The 17,564-nt window shown below is 39.0% G+C and overlaps 1 protein-coding gene across 1 annotated transcript in view; it reads right to left on the bottom strand.

The window, feature by feature from the left end:
* The window catches only part of SNX25 (sorting nexin 25), a 776,760-nt gene that overhangs the window by 575,261 nt on the left and 183,935 nt on the right, over positions 1-17,564 (bottom strand). Inside the window, exon 2 of the mRNA XM_053703884.1 lies at positions 15,979-16,060. Coding sequence (XP_053559859.1) covers positions 15,979-16,060 — 82 coding nt within the window. The remainder of the gene's footprint in view (positions 1-15,978; positions 16,061-17,564) is intronic.

The following is a 17,564-nucleotide window of genomic DNA, read 5'->3' as shown; positions in this document are numbered from 1 at the left end:
TGTATTTAGAATTTTTTACTTTCTGACCTCCGTCAGAAATATTTTCATGTCTATAGAATCTATCAGAGTTCCCAAAAAGGGAACCCTTGTCTGAGGAATTAGTGAACTCTTTTCTAGGTTCACCTTCCATCCGTGAGTTCTCAGAAAGGACAACACTGTGTCTGTATGAGATTTTGTCAAATGATAAGTTGACGCCTGAATCAAAATATCGTCCAGATAAGGTGCACTGCTATGCCCCTCGGCCTGAGAACCGCCAGAAGGGACCCTAGAACCTTCGTTAAGATCCTGGGAGCTGTGGCCAACCCGAAGGGAAGAGCCACAAACTGAAAATGTTTGTCCAGGAAGGCAAACCTTAGGTACTGATAATTATCCTTGTGGATAGGAATATGAAGGTATGCATCCTTCAAGTCCAAGGTAGTAATATATTGACCCTCCTGGATTATTGGTAAAATTGTTCGGATGGTCTCCATCTTGAAGGATGGAACTCTGAGAAACTTGTTTAGACTCTTGAGGTCTAAAATAGGTCTGAACGTTCCCTCTTTGTTGGGAACCACAAAAAGATATGAGTAAAATCCCTGTCCCTGTTCTAATCTTGGAACTGGACGAATTACTCCCATAGTAGAGAGGTCTTTTACACAATGTAAGAACACCTCTCTTTTTATCTGGTTTACAGACAATCGTGAATGAAGAAAACTCCCTCTTGGGAGAAAATTTTTGAATTCCAGTTGATACCCGTTGGTCACGATTTCCAGTGCCCAGGGGTCCTGAACATCTCTTACCCAAGCCTGGGTAAAGAAAGTAAGTCTGCCTCCCTACTAGATCCGGTCCCGGATCGGGGGCCGTCCCTTCATGCTGTCTTTGTAGCAGCAGCAGGCTTCTTGGGTTGCTTACCCTTGTTCCAAGCCTGGTTGGGTCTCCAGACGGACTTGGCCTGAGCAAAATTCCCTTCCTGCTTTGTGGAGGAAGAGGAAGAAGAGGGTACTCCTTTAAAATTCAGAAAGGAACGAAAATTATTTTGTTTACCCCTTATCTTAACAGACTTATCCTAAAGTAGAGCATGACCTTTACCTCCAGTAATGTCAGAAATTATTTGCTTCAACTCAGGCCTGAATAGGGTCTTACCCTTGAAAGGAATAGCTAAGAGCTTTGATTTAGATGACACATCAGCAGACCACGATTTTAACCATAACGCTCTACTCGCTAAAATGGCAAATCCTGCATTTTCACCGCCAACTTAGCAATTTGAAAGGCGGCATCTGTAATAAAAGAATTAGCTAGCTTGAGAGCCTTAATTCTATCTTAAATTTCCTCTAAAGGGGTCTCAACCTTCAGAGACTCTTCTAGAGCATCAAACCAAAAAGCTGCAGCAGTAGTAACTGGAACAATGCAGGCTGTTGGTTGTAATAGGAAACCCTGATGAATAAATAATTTCTTTAGAAGACCCTCTAACTTCTTATCCATAGGGTCTTTGAAAGCACAACTGTCCTCAATAGGAATAGTTGTACGCTAAGCCAGGGTAGATATAGCTCCCTCCACCTTAGGGACAGTTTGCCAAGAGTCCCGAATGGTGTCTGATATGGGATACATTTTCTTAAAATTAGGAGGAGGGGAGAACGGTAAACCCGGTCTGTCCCACTCCTCCTTTATAATCTCCGAAATTCTCTTAGGAACCGGAAAAACATCAGTGTAAGCGGGTACTTCTAGATATTTGTCCATTTTACACAATTTCTCTGGTGGTCAATATTCACATTAATTTCTGTCCTACTGCGTTTACCCTGTAACACTGGTAACTTAGATAATTCCTCTGTAAGGGTAGTTGAGATAACTGCAGCCATATCCTGCAGAGTAAAGGAATTAGACGCATTTGAGGAACTCTGCGTCGCTTGTGTGGGTGTTAATGGTTGTGACACTTGAGGAGAATTAGATGGCATATCCTGATTCTCTTCAGGCTGAAAATCATCCTTAGGCACACTTTCCTTACATAAAATATGCTTTTAACATTGTAAGGCCCTTTCAGTACAAGAGGTACACAAAGTAAGAGGGGGTTCCACAATGGCTTCTAAACACATAGAACAAGTTGTTTCCTCAAGTTCAGACATGTTAAAACAGACTAGCGGGGGCGTGTCCGGGCGGCGGCAATGAATGGTTGCAATATCTGAAGCTCCTGCCGAGATCCTGATAATCGGCTAATTATTATTGGAACACTGGTCACCTATTGAATTCATTTTGTGATCTTAAACATCTGTTCCCTTGTGGATCCTGCTAACTTCTCTCCAGTGTATTAATAACCGCAGAGCGCAGATCCGGACCTTTGAGGCCTATGGTGGCGGCCTAATAAGCCTCAGAACTCCCCCCAGCTTTCTGGCTGGGTATAGCAGTATTTGACGACTGCCACTCTTCACCTTATAAGGGGATCCGTTTGGTGCTACTGGTGGGCTACCGGCACATATATTTTCGCTTAGGAGGCTATACCTGATCTATCCTACGCAAATGGAGGCGGCTATAGACAGATGGGAAGCCGAGCTAATCCGGCTCACACAAGATTACTTCCAGAGCCTAGAGACGGAGCTGCGCAAAATTATCTGTGGACCGCATCCACTTGAGAAATCCGATCGGCAGCACTTTGTCCGGTATCCAGAAGGTGGCTCCAACCTTTCTCCTCCCAGAGGGGATATAGCAAGCAGCAAGATTACCCTTTCCACTAGTCCTGTGCATCCGGATGTTGACAGAACCCGACGCACCCCGGAGCACTCGACTGTGGAGCTCGGGTTTCTAGGGGAAAAGTTTCGCAAAGTAGAGCTCTTAACCTCCCAAGCTACCACTATGTCCGTTCTTACTAGGCATTCAGAAGGGGGCATTCCGAAGGAGTACATCTCATTGCAGGGTGCCTATCTAATAGAAAGTATGACAGAGGAAAAATGGAGAGTGCCCCCCTCCCTCACCCTCTTGGCAAATGCAGAGCCGGAGTTCCTGTGCATAAACTCGGAGACCGTCACCTCCCACGGATTTCTAACATCACTAACTGCCAGGGTCAAAATAGGCAGAGGACTTTGCCATGCCTCAGAGAGCCAGTCCCAAATGAAAACACTGTGGCCATGGTGCAGGCAACTCACTCGCTTAGGGGACAATATCATATTCAAAGTCCCTAGCACTGAACGTCACGGAGTGGGTTAAAAGAGACATACATAAGAACAACTTATTCACCACTGCAGTAACCATGAAGTCCTGGTTTGTTATATCGAGCTTGTACATAACAAGGAGGGGGGGGCGTATTGCCCCAACTAACTTGAGCTGTAAGGGCTTAGACATAAGACTGCCATATTTTCTCAGGACTGTGTCTAAAAGCTTTCTTAACGTGTCACACAAATCCCTATAATACATCAGCTCAAACGCCTTACTCCTGCTACGTGTCAAGTGTATATAAGTTTCTAGCCACGCATTGAACGTCCTCCGTGTTGCCCACCCATTGTAAGCTCTAGTATACCTAATGTAGTTTTAATTTTAGCCTATACTGAGCTCTATTATGTTGCTGCAATATATCCCTCATGTTTACAGTGTATATGTATACAGTTATTCCCATGTAGGTAATATCTTTTTTATGTTACTAGAAGTGTTTGATGTTTTACTAATTTCATTTCCTCATACCATTAGGGGGACACTAGGTAAGCATATCGCCAACTTCATTCCGATTGTAGTGATACCAGTAAAGATCACAGCTAACTCCCAGAAGAGAGAGATAGAATTAATGGTTACAGTGGCTCTCTATATGTACAGAGATATATTTTGGGCTCAAGCCACATATGGGAGTGCAGTTTTGAGTTATATCTAGAGTCTCCTGTGCATAATGCTATATATATATTTGAGTTTACCACTTTCTGTCGATATGTCACACACTGAGACCTCCTATGTTAAAGATTAGCATATGCACAGAGCTCCTTATTAATACAATCCACTAAAACCTGAATGTATAGATTTGGAGAATCCTCTGCTGAAACATGTCCCATTCTTCACACCTATAAGCCTTCTTAAGGTGTTGACCATCCTATATGCCCTCTACAATACAATTCCTACTTTCTGGGAGTCACTTTTGTGTTAAGCTATATTGCACCCAATGTGTCTAGGCTACTTATTAAGGTTATCAAAATGGTTCCCCACAACACTATATGTGCTCAGCCTAACTAGAAGTATCTATCTGTGTTGTTGTTTGTTATCTATATATATGTATATAAAAATTGAAAAATGAGGTCAGTCATCTGTGACCCAAGAGTGGTCTCTTTTGATCAAAGGTACCCTCCTGTGATTTAGTTTTATACTTCTGGGGCCCAAGAGTGGCCTCTTGTGTTTTTTAGGGTGTTTGTCCATCACTTGGCATACTGCTTGTATTTTATTTCTTTAAATTTGTTTTCTGATGTATCAATTGTTAGCTCGAAACTGTTTTATTTTATGCAAATACTGGGTTGCTTTCATTTGTCATTGTTTGATATTCATGTATGCTTTATTTTGAACCTCCAATAAAAATCATTTAAAAAAAAAAAAAAAACAGACTAGCAATAGCCACAATAGTCGTAAATCACTTTATTTATTGATTCAAAAAACTTTTTGAAAAAAGCGTACTGCGCCTTTAAGAAATAAAAGGGCAACAATTTTTCTCAACTCACTAAAAATGTTTCAAATCACTAAACGATTATATACAACAGTTCAATTTTTCCAAAAAGTATTGCACCCTATAAGTAAAGGTGAAATTACCCTTTAAAGAGACATTTTAATTTAAAAAAAATATATTTTAACAATGAAAATGGCCCCTGCACCTCGCCACAGCTCTGCTGTGGCGCCTACCTGCCCTCAGGGTACTGAAAATTGACTCGACAACAATCCGGTGACTGGAAAACAACTGTAGGCCCCACTGGAGCTAAAGCCTGCTGCCTTCCTTATGAGAGAAAACTGCGTGCCTGAGCGTGCGAAATAGGCCCCGCCCATCATGGACGTCACATCAAAAGTCTGCCTAACCGCATGGGAAGCGGTTTGAAAAAAAGCCATGTGGTCCCCTGTACTTATAATCCTCTAACGTATAACTGCAGCCCTACTGACCTTAAATATTAAAGATATACATGTCCAGCTGCCTCTCCCAGTGTCAAGCCCCAATATATATGCAAACCGTAATAGCAATATGTATAAAAAAGAAAACAGGAATTTCAGTAACACCCTCAGTCATATAGGTCTACTGCTTACCCCTTTCCTAGCAGGGAAAAATGTCAGCCAGTTCTGATATAACAAGTCTCCTCAGAAATAAAAGACTGAACATACCTCAATGCTGCTTGTAGCATGACACCGTTCTCCACACTGAAGATTTCTATTGCACTACCTTCAGAAGTTCTGTGGGAACCAAAATGGATCTTAGTAACATCTGCTAAGATCATCACCCTCAGGGCAGAAACATTTCTTCATTTCCTTAATCCATTTCTCCATGAGGAAAATAGTACTCACTGGTACCATTTTAAAATAAAAAAAACATCTTGATTGAAGAATCTAAACTAACACTTCACTTTACTTCTTCCTATTACTAACACAGGCAAAGAGAATGACTGGAGGTGGAGGGAAGGGAGGAGCTATATATACAGCTCTGCTGTGGTGCTCTTTGCCACTTCCTGTTAGCAGAAGGATAAATCCCACAAATAAGGATTGGGGTTTGGGCACTTGAAAAAGAGCTAAATGCCCTTTTAAGGGCAATGCCCATCCAAATGCCCTTTTTAGGGCAATGGGGAGTTTAGGTTTTTTAGTTAGGATTTTATTTGGGGGGTTGGTTGTGGGGTGGTGGGTTTTACTGTTGGGGGGGGTTGTATTGTTTTTTTTACACGTAAAAGAGACGATTTCTTTGGGGAAATGCCCCGCAAAAGGCCCTAGGGTTTTTTTTTTATTTTTGGGGGGGCTTTTTTTATTTTGATAGGGCTATTAGATTAGGTGCAATTAGTTTAAATATCTGACAATTTCTTTTTTATTTTGTGTAATTTAGTGTTTGTTTGTTTTTGTAATTTAGGTAATTGTATTTAATTTAGGTAATTGATTTAATTGTAGTGTAAGGTTAGGTGTTAGTGTAAGACAGGTTAGGTTTTATTTTACAGATAAGGTTGTATTTATTTTAGCTAGGTAGTTAGTAAATAGTTAATAACTATTTAGTAACTATTCTACCTAGTTAAAATAAATACAAACTTGCCTGTAAAATAAAAATAAACCCTAAGCTAGCTACAATTTAACTATTAGTTATATTGTAGCTAGCTTAGGGTTTATTTTACAAGCAAGTATTTAGTTTTAAATAGGAAATATTTAGGTAATGATAGTAGGTTTTATTTAGATTTATTTTAATTATATTTAAGTTAGGGGGTGTTAGGGTTAGACTTAGGTTTAGGGGTTAATAAATTTAGTACAGGGGCGGCAGATTAGGGGTTAATAAATGTAGGAAGGTGGTGGCGGTGGCGGCGATGTTAGCAGCGGCAGATTATGGGTTAATAATATTTAACTAGTGTTTGCCATGCGGGAGTGCGGCAGATTAGGGGTTAATATGTTTATTAAAGTGGTGGCGATGTCCGGAGCTGCAGAGTGTTTGCGATGCGGGAGGGCCTCGGTTTAGGGGTTAATAGGTAGTTTATGGGTGTTAGTGTACTTTTTAGCACTTTAGTTATGAGTTTTATGTTACAGTTTTGTAGCACAACACTCATAACTACTGACTTTCAGTTTACAGTATTGATCTTGGCGGTATAGGGTGTGCCGCTCACTTTTTGGCCTCCCAGGCAGACTCGTAATACCGGCGCTATGGAAGTCCCATTGAAAAAGGACTTTTTGAAAGCTGCGGAAATTACATTGCGTTACGGCCAAAAAAGCGGCAGTGCCCCTAAACCTGCAAGATTCGTAATACCAGCGGTAGTGAGAAAACATAATTTATGTAAGAACTTACCTGATAAATTAATTTCTTTCATATTGGTAAGAGTCCATGAGCTAGTGACATATGGGATATACAATCCTACCAGGAGGGGAAAGTTTCCCAAACTTCAAAATGCCTATAAATACACCCCTCACCACACCCACAATTCATTTTAACGAATAGCCAAGCAGTGGGGTGATAAAGAAAGGAGTAGAAAGCATCAACAAAGGAAATTTGAAAATAATTGTGCTTTATACAAAAAATCATAACCACCATAAAAAGGGTGGGCCTCATGGACTCTTGCCAATATGAAAGAAATGAATTTATCAGGTAAGTTCTTACATAAATTATGTAAGAGTCCATGAGCTAGTGACATATGGGATATCAATACCCAAGATGTGGATCTCCACTCAAGAGTCACTAGAGAGGGAGAGAATAAAATAAAAACAGCCATAATCTGCTGAAAAAAATTAATCTACAACCCAAAAATATAAGTTTATTTCATTTGAAAGAAAAAAAACTTAAATAAAAAACAGAAGAATCAAACTGAAACAGCTGCCTCAAGAACTTTTCTACCAAAAACTGCTTCCGAAGAAGCAAATACATCAAAACAGTAGAATTTAGTAAATGAATGCAAAGAGGACCAAGTTGGCTCTTTGCAAACCTGATCAACTGAAGCTCCATTCTTAAAAGCCCACGAAGTGGAGACTGATCTAGTAGAATGAGCTGTAATTCTCTGAGGTGGGGCCTGACCCGACTAAAAATAAACTTGATGAATCAAAAGTTTCAACCAAGAAGCCAAGGAAATAGCAGAAGCCTTCTGACCTTTCCTAGGACCAGAAAATAAAACAAATAGACTGGAAGTCTTCCTGAAATCTTTAGTAGCTTCCACATAATATTTCAAAGCTCTTACCACATCCAAAGAATGTAAGGAACTTTCCAAATAATTCTTAGGATTAGGAAGAAGGGACAACAATTTCTCTACTAATGTTGTTAGAATTCACAACCAAAGGAAAAAATTAAAAAGAAGTCCGCAAAACTGCCTTATCCTGATGAAAAAATCAGAAAAGAAGACTAACAAGAAAGAGCAAATAACTCAGAAACTCTTCTAGCAGAAGAGATGGCCAAAAGGAACAACACTTTCCAAGAAAGTAGTTTAATGTCCAAAAAATGCATAGGTTCAAATGGAAGAACCTGTAAAGCCGTCAGAAACAAATTAAGACTCCAAGGAGGAGAGATTGATTAAATAACAGGCTTAATAAGAACTAAAGCCTGTACAAAACAGTGTATATTAGGAAGTATAGCAATCTTTCTGTGAAATAAAACAGAAAGAGCTGAGATTTGTCCTTTCAAGGAACTTGCAGACAAACCCTTATCCAAACCGTCCTGAAGAAACTGTAAAATTCTAGGAATTCTAAAAGAATGCCAGGAGAATTTATGAGAACACCATGAAATGTAAGTCTTCCAAACTCTATAATAAATCTTTCTAGAAACAGATTTACAAGCTTGTAACATAGTATTAATCACCGAGTCAGGGAAACCTCTATGACTTAGTACTAAGCGTTCAATTTCCATACCTTCAAATTTAATGATTTGAGATCCTGATGGAAAAACGGACCTTGAAATAGTAGGTCTGGCCGAACGGAAGTGGCAAAAGCGGGCAACTGGACATCCAAACCAGATCCGCATACCAAAACCTGTGTGGCCATGCTAGAGCCACCAGCAACACAAATGATTGTTCCATGATGATTTTGGAGATCACTCTTGGAAGGAGAACTAGAGGCGGGAAGATGTAAGCAGGATGATAACATCAAGAAAGTGTCAGCGCATCCCCTGCTTCCGCCTGAACATCCCTGGACCTGGACAGGTATCTGGGAAGTTTCTTGTTTAGATGAGAGGCCATGATATTTATCTCTGGAAGACCCCACAACTGAACAATCTATGAAAACACATCTGGATGGAGAGACTACTCCTAAGGATGTAAAGTCTGGCGGCTGAGATAACCCGCCTCCCTATTGTCTACACCTGGGATAAGCACAGCAGAGATTAGACAAGAGCTGGATTGCGCCCAAACAAGTATCCGAGATACTTTTTTCATAGCTTGGGGACTGTGAGTCCCACCATGATGATTGACATATGCCTCTGTTGTGATAATATCTGTCTGAAAACAAATGAACGGTTCTCTCTTTAGCAGAGGCCAAAACTGAAGAGCTCTGAGAATTGCAAGGAGTTCTAAAATATTTATTGGTAATCTCGCCTCTTGAGATTTCCAAACCCCTTGTGCTGTCAGAGATCCCCAAACAGCTCCCCAACCTGAAAGACTCGCATCTGTTGTGATCACAGTCCAGGTTGGCCGAACAAAAAGAAGCCCTTTGAACTAAACTATGGTGATCTATCCACCATGTCAGAGAGTGTCGTATATTGATTCAGCATACAAAGCTGTAGAGGTCTCATGTGAAAACGAGCAAAGAGGATCGCGTCCGATGCTGCAGTCATGAGACCTAAAACTTCCATGCACATAGCCACTGAAGGGAAAGACTGAGACTGGAGGTGCTGGCATGCTGCAACCAATTTTAAACGTCTCTTGTCTGTTAGAGACAGAGTCATGGACACTGAATCTATCTGGAAGCCTAAAAAGGTGACCCTTGTCTGAGGAATCAAGAAACTTTTGGTAAATTGATCCTCCAACCATGTTTCCAAAGAAACAACACTAGTTGATTTGTGTGAGATTCTGCAGTACGCAAAGACTGAGCTAGTACCAAGATATCGTCCAAATAAGGAAACACTGCAATACCCTGTTCTCTGATTACAGAGAGTAGGGTACCCAGAACCTTTGAAAAGATTCTTGGAGCCGTTACTAGGCCAAATGGAAGAGCAACAAATTGGTATATAATGTCATATAATGTCCTTGCTGAACAAAAGGCAGAATAGTCCTTATAGTCACCACCTTGAAAGTTGGTACTCATACATAACGATTAAAAAATGTTCAGATCCAGAACTGATCTGAATAAATTTTCCTTCTTTGGTACAATGAATAGATTTGAATAAAACCCCAAACCTTGTTCCTGAGGAGGACCTGGCATGATTACCCCTGAAGACTCCAGGTCTGAAACACACTTCAGGAAAGCCTGAGCTTTCACTGGATTTACTGGGATACGTGAGAAGAAAAAAAAATCTTCTCACAGGAGGTCTTACTCTGAATCCTATTCGATACCCTTGAGACAATGCTCTGAATCCATTGATTTTGGACAGATTTTATCCAAATATCTTTGAAAAACCTTAATCTCCCCCCTATCAGCTGAGCTGGAATGAGAGCCGCACCTTCATGCAGACTTAGGGGCTGACTTTGGTTTCCTAAATGGCTTAGATTTATTCCAATTTGAGGAAGGCTTCCAATTGGAAGCATACTCTTTGGGGGGAAGATTGAGTTTTTGTTCCTTATTCTGACGAAAGGAACGAAAATGGTTAGAAGCCTTAGATTTACCCTTAGGTTTTTAATCCTGAGGCAGAAAAAAACTCCCTTCCCTCAGTGACAGTTGAAATAATAAAATCCAACTGAGAACCAAATAAATTATTACCTTGGAAAGAAAGAGATAGTAATCTAGATTTAGATGTCATATCAGCATTCCAAGATTTAAGCCACAAAGCTCTTCTAGCTAAAATAGCTAAAGACATGGATCTAACATCAATTTGATAATATCAAAAATTGCATCACAATAAAATTATTAGCATATTGCAATAGGTGAATAATGCTAGATAAGTTAGAATCCAATTCCTGTTGCGCTAAATTCTCCAACCAGAAGGTTGATGCAGCCGTAACATCAGCCAAAGAAATTGCAGGTCTGAGAAGATGACCTGAATATAAAAAGGCCTTCCTTAGATAAGATTCAAGCCTCCTATCTAAAGGATCCTTAAAAGGAAGTACTATCTTCCATAGGAATAGTGGTACGTTTAGCAAGAGTAGAAATAGCCCCATCAACTTTGGGGATTTTTTCCCAAAACTCTATAGATTTTGCTGGTAAAGGATACCAAATTTTTTAAACCTTGAAGAAGGAATAAAAGAAATACCTGGCTTATTCCATTCCCTAGAAATTATATCAGAAATAGCCTCAGGAATAGGAAAAACCCCTGGAGAAACCACAGGAGGTTTAAAAACAGCATTTAAACGTTTATTAGACTGAACGTCAATAGGACTTGGTTACCTCAATATCCAAAATAATTAACACTTCTTTTAATAAAGAACGCATACACTCTATTTTAAATAAATAAGTAGATTTGTCAGTGTCAATGTCTGAGGAAGGATCTTCTGTATGAGATAGATCCTCATCAGAAGAGGATAAATTATGTTGTTGGTCATTTGAAATTTCATCAACTAAATGAGAAGTTTTAAAAGACCTTTACATTTATTAGAAGGTGGAAATGCAGACAAAGCCTTCAAAATAGAATCAGAAACAAATTCTTTAAAATTTACAGGTATATCATGCACATTAGAAGTTGAAGGATCTACAACTGGCAATGTGCTATTACTGATGGATACACTAACTGCATGTAAAAGTTTATCATGACAACTATTACAAATGACATTCGGCGAAATAATTTCAACAATTTTACAACAAATGCACTTAGCTTTGGTAGGACCGATGTCAGGCAGCAATGTTCCAGCAGAAACTTCTGAGGCAGTATCAGATAAAGACATTTTGCAAAATGTAAGAGAAAAAACAACATAAAAAGCAAAAATATCTATTTCCTTATATGACAGTTTCAGGAATGGGAAAAAAGCAAATAGCATAGGCCTCTGATAGAGAAAAAATCAAGAGGCAAACATCAATGGGGTATTGAAATAATGAAAAAGTTTGGCGCCAAGTATGACGCACAACGTAACGTAAACCTTTTTGGCGCCAAAAATAACCGGAAATGACACACTCGCGTCACTAATGACGTGTGAAAGGTCTCGGCGTCGAGTATGACGCCGGAAATTACTAAGTTGCGTCATAGATGTATTTTTCCGCGCCAAGAATGATGCAATAAAGTTTTGCATTTGACGCACCCACGGGCCTAATGCTGCCCTTAATTGCAAGAAAAAAGACTAAACCCCAGGTAAGAAAAAAAATTATATAAAAGATGTTTATATTACCCAAATATGAAACTGACAGTCTGCAGAAGGAAATACATGAACCTGACTCATGGCAAATATAAGTACAATACATATATTTAGAACTTTATATAAATGCATAAAGTGCCAAACCATAGCTGAGGTTTCTTAAGTAATAAAAAACATACTTACCAAAAGACAACCATCCACATATAGCAGATAGCCAAACCAGTACATAAACAGTTATCAGTAGAGGTAATGGTAAATTGAGAGTATATCGTCGATCTGAAAAGGGAGGTAGGAGATGAATCTCTACGACTGATAACAGAGAACCCATGAAATAGACCCCTGTTAGGGAAATCATCGTATTCATAAGTGATACTCCCTTCACGTCCCTCTGACATTCGCTGTACTCTGAGAGGAATCGGGCTTCAACAATGCTGAGAAGCGCATATCAACGTAGAAATCTTAGCACAAACTTGCTTCACCACCTCCATAGGAGGCAAAGTTTGTAAAACTGAATTGTGGGTGTGGTGAGGGGTGTATTTATAGGCATTTTGAGGTTTGGGAAACTTTGCCCCTCCTGGTAGGATTGTATATCCCATATGTCACTAGCTCATGGACTCTTGCCAATTACATGAAAGAAAGCAGCGTTATGAGCCTTAACGCTGCTTTTTCACCCATACCGCAAAACTCGTAATCTAGCCGATTGTTATTTTATTTTTGGATTGTTCCAGAAGGTTAGAAACTGTTGTGACTAATATCATATCCATTTTGTTTAGATTGAAGTCTCCAACATATTATGGATATAAGCACAATAATGTAAGACGATTTAATTGAAGTTGAATTTAAATATTTCTATAGCTTATTTTGCACTTTATTAATATTGTAATAAATTAGTTATTTATATTTTATCATAATTTAGCCCTAGATAAAGCATAACAATATTCGTTGTGTTTATAATATTACACCAATCAGAACTTAGTTATTAATTAGAATTGAATATTAAAAATTAATATTTAATAATAATTGTATTATTATTATTATTCATAAACAAGGGGCATGATTAAACAATTATACCAAACTAGTCCTAAAGCCCGTTCACACGGGCCATTTTTTCAGTACAGCGGTCCCACACCTTGCTCTCTCTCCCCCCTCTCTTTTGCTCTCTCTCCCCCCTCTCTTTTGCTCTCTCTCCCCCCTCTCTTTTGCTCCCTCCCCCCTCTCTTTTGCTCCCTTCTCCCCCCTCTCTTTTGCTCCCTCCCTCCTCTCTTTTGCTCCCTCTCCCCCCCCTCTCTTTTGCGCTCTCTCTCCCGTCTCTCTTTTGCTCTCTCTCTCCTGCCTCTCTTTTGCTCTCTCTACCCCTTCTCTCTCCCCCCCCTCTCTTTTGCTCTTCACCCTCTCTTTCTCTCTACCCCCCTCTTTTGTTCTCTCTCTTCCCCCCTCTTTTGCTATCTCTCTCTTCCCCCTCTCTCTCTCCCCCCTCTTTTGCTCTCACTCTTCCCCCTCTATTTTTCTCTCCCCCTCTCTTTTGCTCTCTCTCCCCCCTCTTTTGTTCTCTCTCCCCCCCCCCCCTCTTTTGCTCTCTCTTCCCTCTCTTTGGCTCTCTCTTCCTTCTCTTTGGCTCTCTCTTCCCTCTCTTTGGCTCCTCCCCTCTCTTTTGATCTGTCTCTCTCACACCCGGCACCATAGCAAGAGTGAGCACAGCAACAAGACACAAGGTAGTTGTACTGTATAGTCAAAGTCTCTTCCAGGCAGAAATTTAAAGGCAGACAGGGGTTTCTAGATGTGCTGTCCAAGCTCTTCTGAAGAAACACAAAGAAACAGGCAATGTTGAGGATTGCAGACGCAGTAGTCGACTAAGGAAAGACACATCATGCTTACTTCCATTGGCAATGGTAAAAAAAAATTGGTAGAAACCAGTGGGGCCCTGGTACAAACAACCTACTGCCTGGAGAAGTCTGGTCAGAACTGGCTTTCATAAAAAAAAATAAACTTTCAGCAAAAAAAGCCATACCTCTGATATGGAAATAAGGCTAAGGACCTCAACCCTGCACAAAAACACAGGAACTGGGGTGCAGAAAAATGTGCAGCAAGTGTTCTGGACTGACAAGCATTTTTTTTTTTTTTTTTAAATATTTGGCTGTAGCAGAATGCAGTTTTATTGCCAAAGACAACATGGTGGAGGTTCCTTGCAAGTTTGGGGCTGCATTTTCCCAATGCTGTGAATTCATGGTCCATACTTATCCGTCATGCAATACCACTAGGGTGCAACCTGATTGGCCCTAAATTTATTCTGCAGAATGACATCGACCCCCCCCCCCCAAAAAAAAAAGTAATGGAAGTGACGATATGGCCCCAACATCATCGAGTCTATCTAGGATTACATGACAAGCAAAGGAGGCTGCCTAAATCCACAGAAGAACAGTGGTTAGTTCTCCAAGATGTTTAGTTCTCCAAGACGTTTCAAACAACCTAGCTGCGAGTTTTTGTAAATGTACCAAGAAGAAAGTATTCTGTTTTGGAATTCATTTAGATTTTTCTTCTGTTCACTCACTTTGCATTTTGTTATTTGATAAAAATAAAAAAATACTACTAACCTTTCTATTTTTTTAAAACATTCTTACCTTAGAGCATTTTTTTTTAACACCTGCCGAAAAACCCCTCCAAAGTTTAATTCAACCCTACTTTAGAGAGTATTTTCTTAAACGCATGTTTGTTTTGTCTCATCACTCTACACGTTCCAAGCTTCTGTTATTAGTTAACTGTGTTTATTTTTCCTCTAGTTAATACATAACTAAAAAGACAAAAAACAATATGCGTGCATCATTATGTACACTGCAGCATTTGTATACCAAAGCTAATGAAAAAAAGGAAGAGCTGTGCATGTATTTTGTCACCTGTGCTCACATTTGGGAAGTCGGGGTAGTAAGGCATAAAAACAAAAAAATAATACTGTATACAAGTACATGTTTTTTTTAAGCTAGTAACACGAGTACCTCTTTTTCTTTCTATGAATCCCCAGCTAGTACTCCTTACAGAAAGCATTCGACTATTATTTCAGGTCTTAATGATTTAGTATTAATTAACTCACAGCATGTATTCAATTCAAATAGAAGTGCAGTGATAAGAAGGAAGGGCCACAAGGCTCTGAGAACCATAAAAGCACAAGAGATGAAGAATTCAGTTTGTGCAGCTTTACAAGGTTGTCAGTATATATTAGTCTGCAAGGTATACATATAATGGCAGCTTTGCACAGACTTTATCATAGGATATGTGAGTCAGTAAGCAGCATGTTGCATCTGTAATTCGATTAAGCACTTCTCTACAGGCCTGTCAGGCATCAGTGTAATAAAATGGGTAAAAGAATTTCAACCAAAAAAAAAAAAAAATTATAATACTACTTTTGGTGGTTTTTCGTTTTTCTAAATGTATATGCAGGAATAGTTAAGCATGCTGTGCACTACATACACTGTATTATGAAATAAAATTCCTATCTAATTTATTTATCTAATTTAATTTATTTGTATACATAAATACACATTAATAAACATATTTATATATTGTGAACATTCTTTTATTAAAATGCACATTTAAATTTTGATTTGAATAATCCTTTTATAGCACAGAAATCAAAGCTATATGTGTTCAAGAAGTTATGAATCGCAATGTACAAACAATCGTCTTTAATAAACGCTCATCGATAAATAAAGCATATGCGCATATTAAATGGTTTTCAGGGATGTAGATCTTGAAGTGTTAAATATAATTTTGGAATTTCTTGCAAATTTTCATAACCCTCACAATGCCACCTCAAATTAGTCTCCTGTTCCACACTGCCAGTTTATCGTCTGCAAACACAGCTATTTCCTACGTGCTAGAAATTGTCTGCAGGCTGATGAAAAGAACAAATCAAAACAGTCTTCCGGGATAGACTGCAAAGTTAAATGAAATAATCAAACTGACTTACCCTCCTTTAAAGCTTTATCCATGTTGTGAGAGATGACCACTCTCCTTAGCTGGCTCGCTTCATGGGAGTTTCCAAGTAAATTCTGCAACAAAAAATTCAACATAGTTAAACATAGTTGCTTTGTTAATCATTTGGCTATTTTATTAAGTTTAAATTGACATTAAAAGGGACAGTCTACTTGAAAATTGTTATGGTTTAAAAAGACATAATCTTACCCATTCACCAGTTTTGCATAACCAACACTATTACATTAATATACTTTTACCTCTATGATTGCCTGTATCTAAGCCCCTGCAGACTGAACCTTATCTCAGTGCTTCTTAAAATCTTGAATCTTAGCCAATAAGCGTTTGTTCTTGTATAATTATTATTCTCCACGGGAGTGAGCACAATGTTATCTATAATGGCACACATGAAACAGCTATGTATGATTTAAAAAGTCAATAAAAAGCACTGAGATAAGGGTCGGCCTGCAGAAACAGGAAACCTCAGAGGTTATAAAGTATATTAATATACAAATGTTGGTTATGCAAAGCTGGGGAATGGGTAGTAAAGGCATTATCTATCTTTTAAACAATAAAAAAACAAAAGTAAATAGGTTGTCTCGAAATACAATAAAATAAAGTGTCAGGAACAATAAAACACTGAAACACACAAACTCAGAAACAGGTTGAGTGGACTTTATTTATTGACTCTCAGTTAATTACTTCCTTAAAGTCATTTTTTGCTATTGTTCTGGTTAGTAATGAATGGTGAGCAAAATATAAAGTTTCCTGTAGGGTTATGAAATCTGAGGCTGTTGGTGAGGAAGCAGATAAGGAATTTGGCTTTCTGTGCCATGCATAACCATTCTCTGTTGACATCTGGCAGCAGTACTTGAAACTGTAAGGCTGTCATTTATAGTCACCATGGCAACTGTCACCCAATATACATCTAGCCCTGCTATGAGTTATAAGCCAATCAGGAGACATATAGCCTACAGTAAGGAGTAATGTAGGAACAAATCTTCAAAACAGCGTTATATATTCATGCTGGGCAGAGCCATGACACAAACACATATACATATATTATTATAATTTATTTACAGAACGCCAAAAGATTCCACAGCACTAATAAATATATTATTAATACAGATACTTGTATTTTTTTGCACAACATCATTTAAGAGCTGCATTCTCTCCAGATATGGCCAAAATAACTACTAAAACTTATGGGCATTTATGCTTGCCAGAAAAATCAGAAATATTACTAGAGCGTCTTCCATTCCTCAGATACAGACTAAATCAGGTTCCATAACTAACGACCCCCAGCGCATCGCCAACGCCTTTGCGGACTTTTACCAGTCTCTATACCAATTACCAAAGTGCCATACAGAATCTAGAAGTAATAAAATACGGGAGTTTTTAAAAGAATGCCATTTACCCACCCTTGACTCAACAGCCTTAGACCAGTTGAATGCTCCCATTACAACCCAAGAAATTCTTATAGCTATCAAACAACTTAAAAGCAACAAAGCTCCTGGGCCTGATGGATATTCAGGTAGCTTCTACAAAAAATTCTCAATGGATCTTGCCCCCCACTTAGCG

Source organism: Bombina bombina, chromosome 2 (assembly GCF_027579735.1).
Source record: "Bombina bombina isolate aBomBom1 chromosome 2, aBomBom1.pri, whole genome shotgun sequence".
Lineage (NCBI taxonomy): Eukaryota > Metazoa > Chordata > Amphibia > Anura > Bombinatoridae > Bombina > Bombina bombina.
This window is presented reverse-complemented; position numbering and strand designations above follow the sequence as displayed.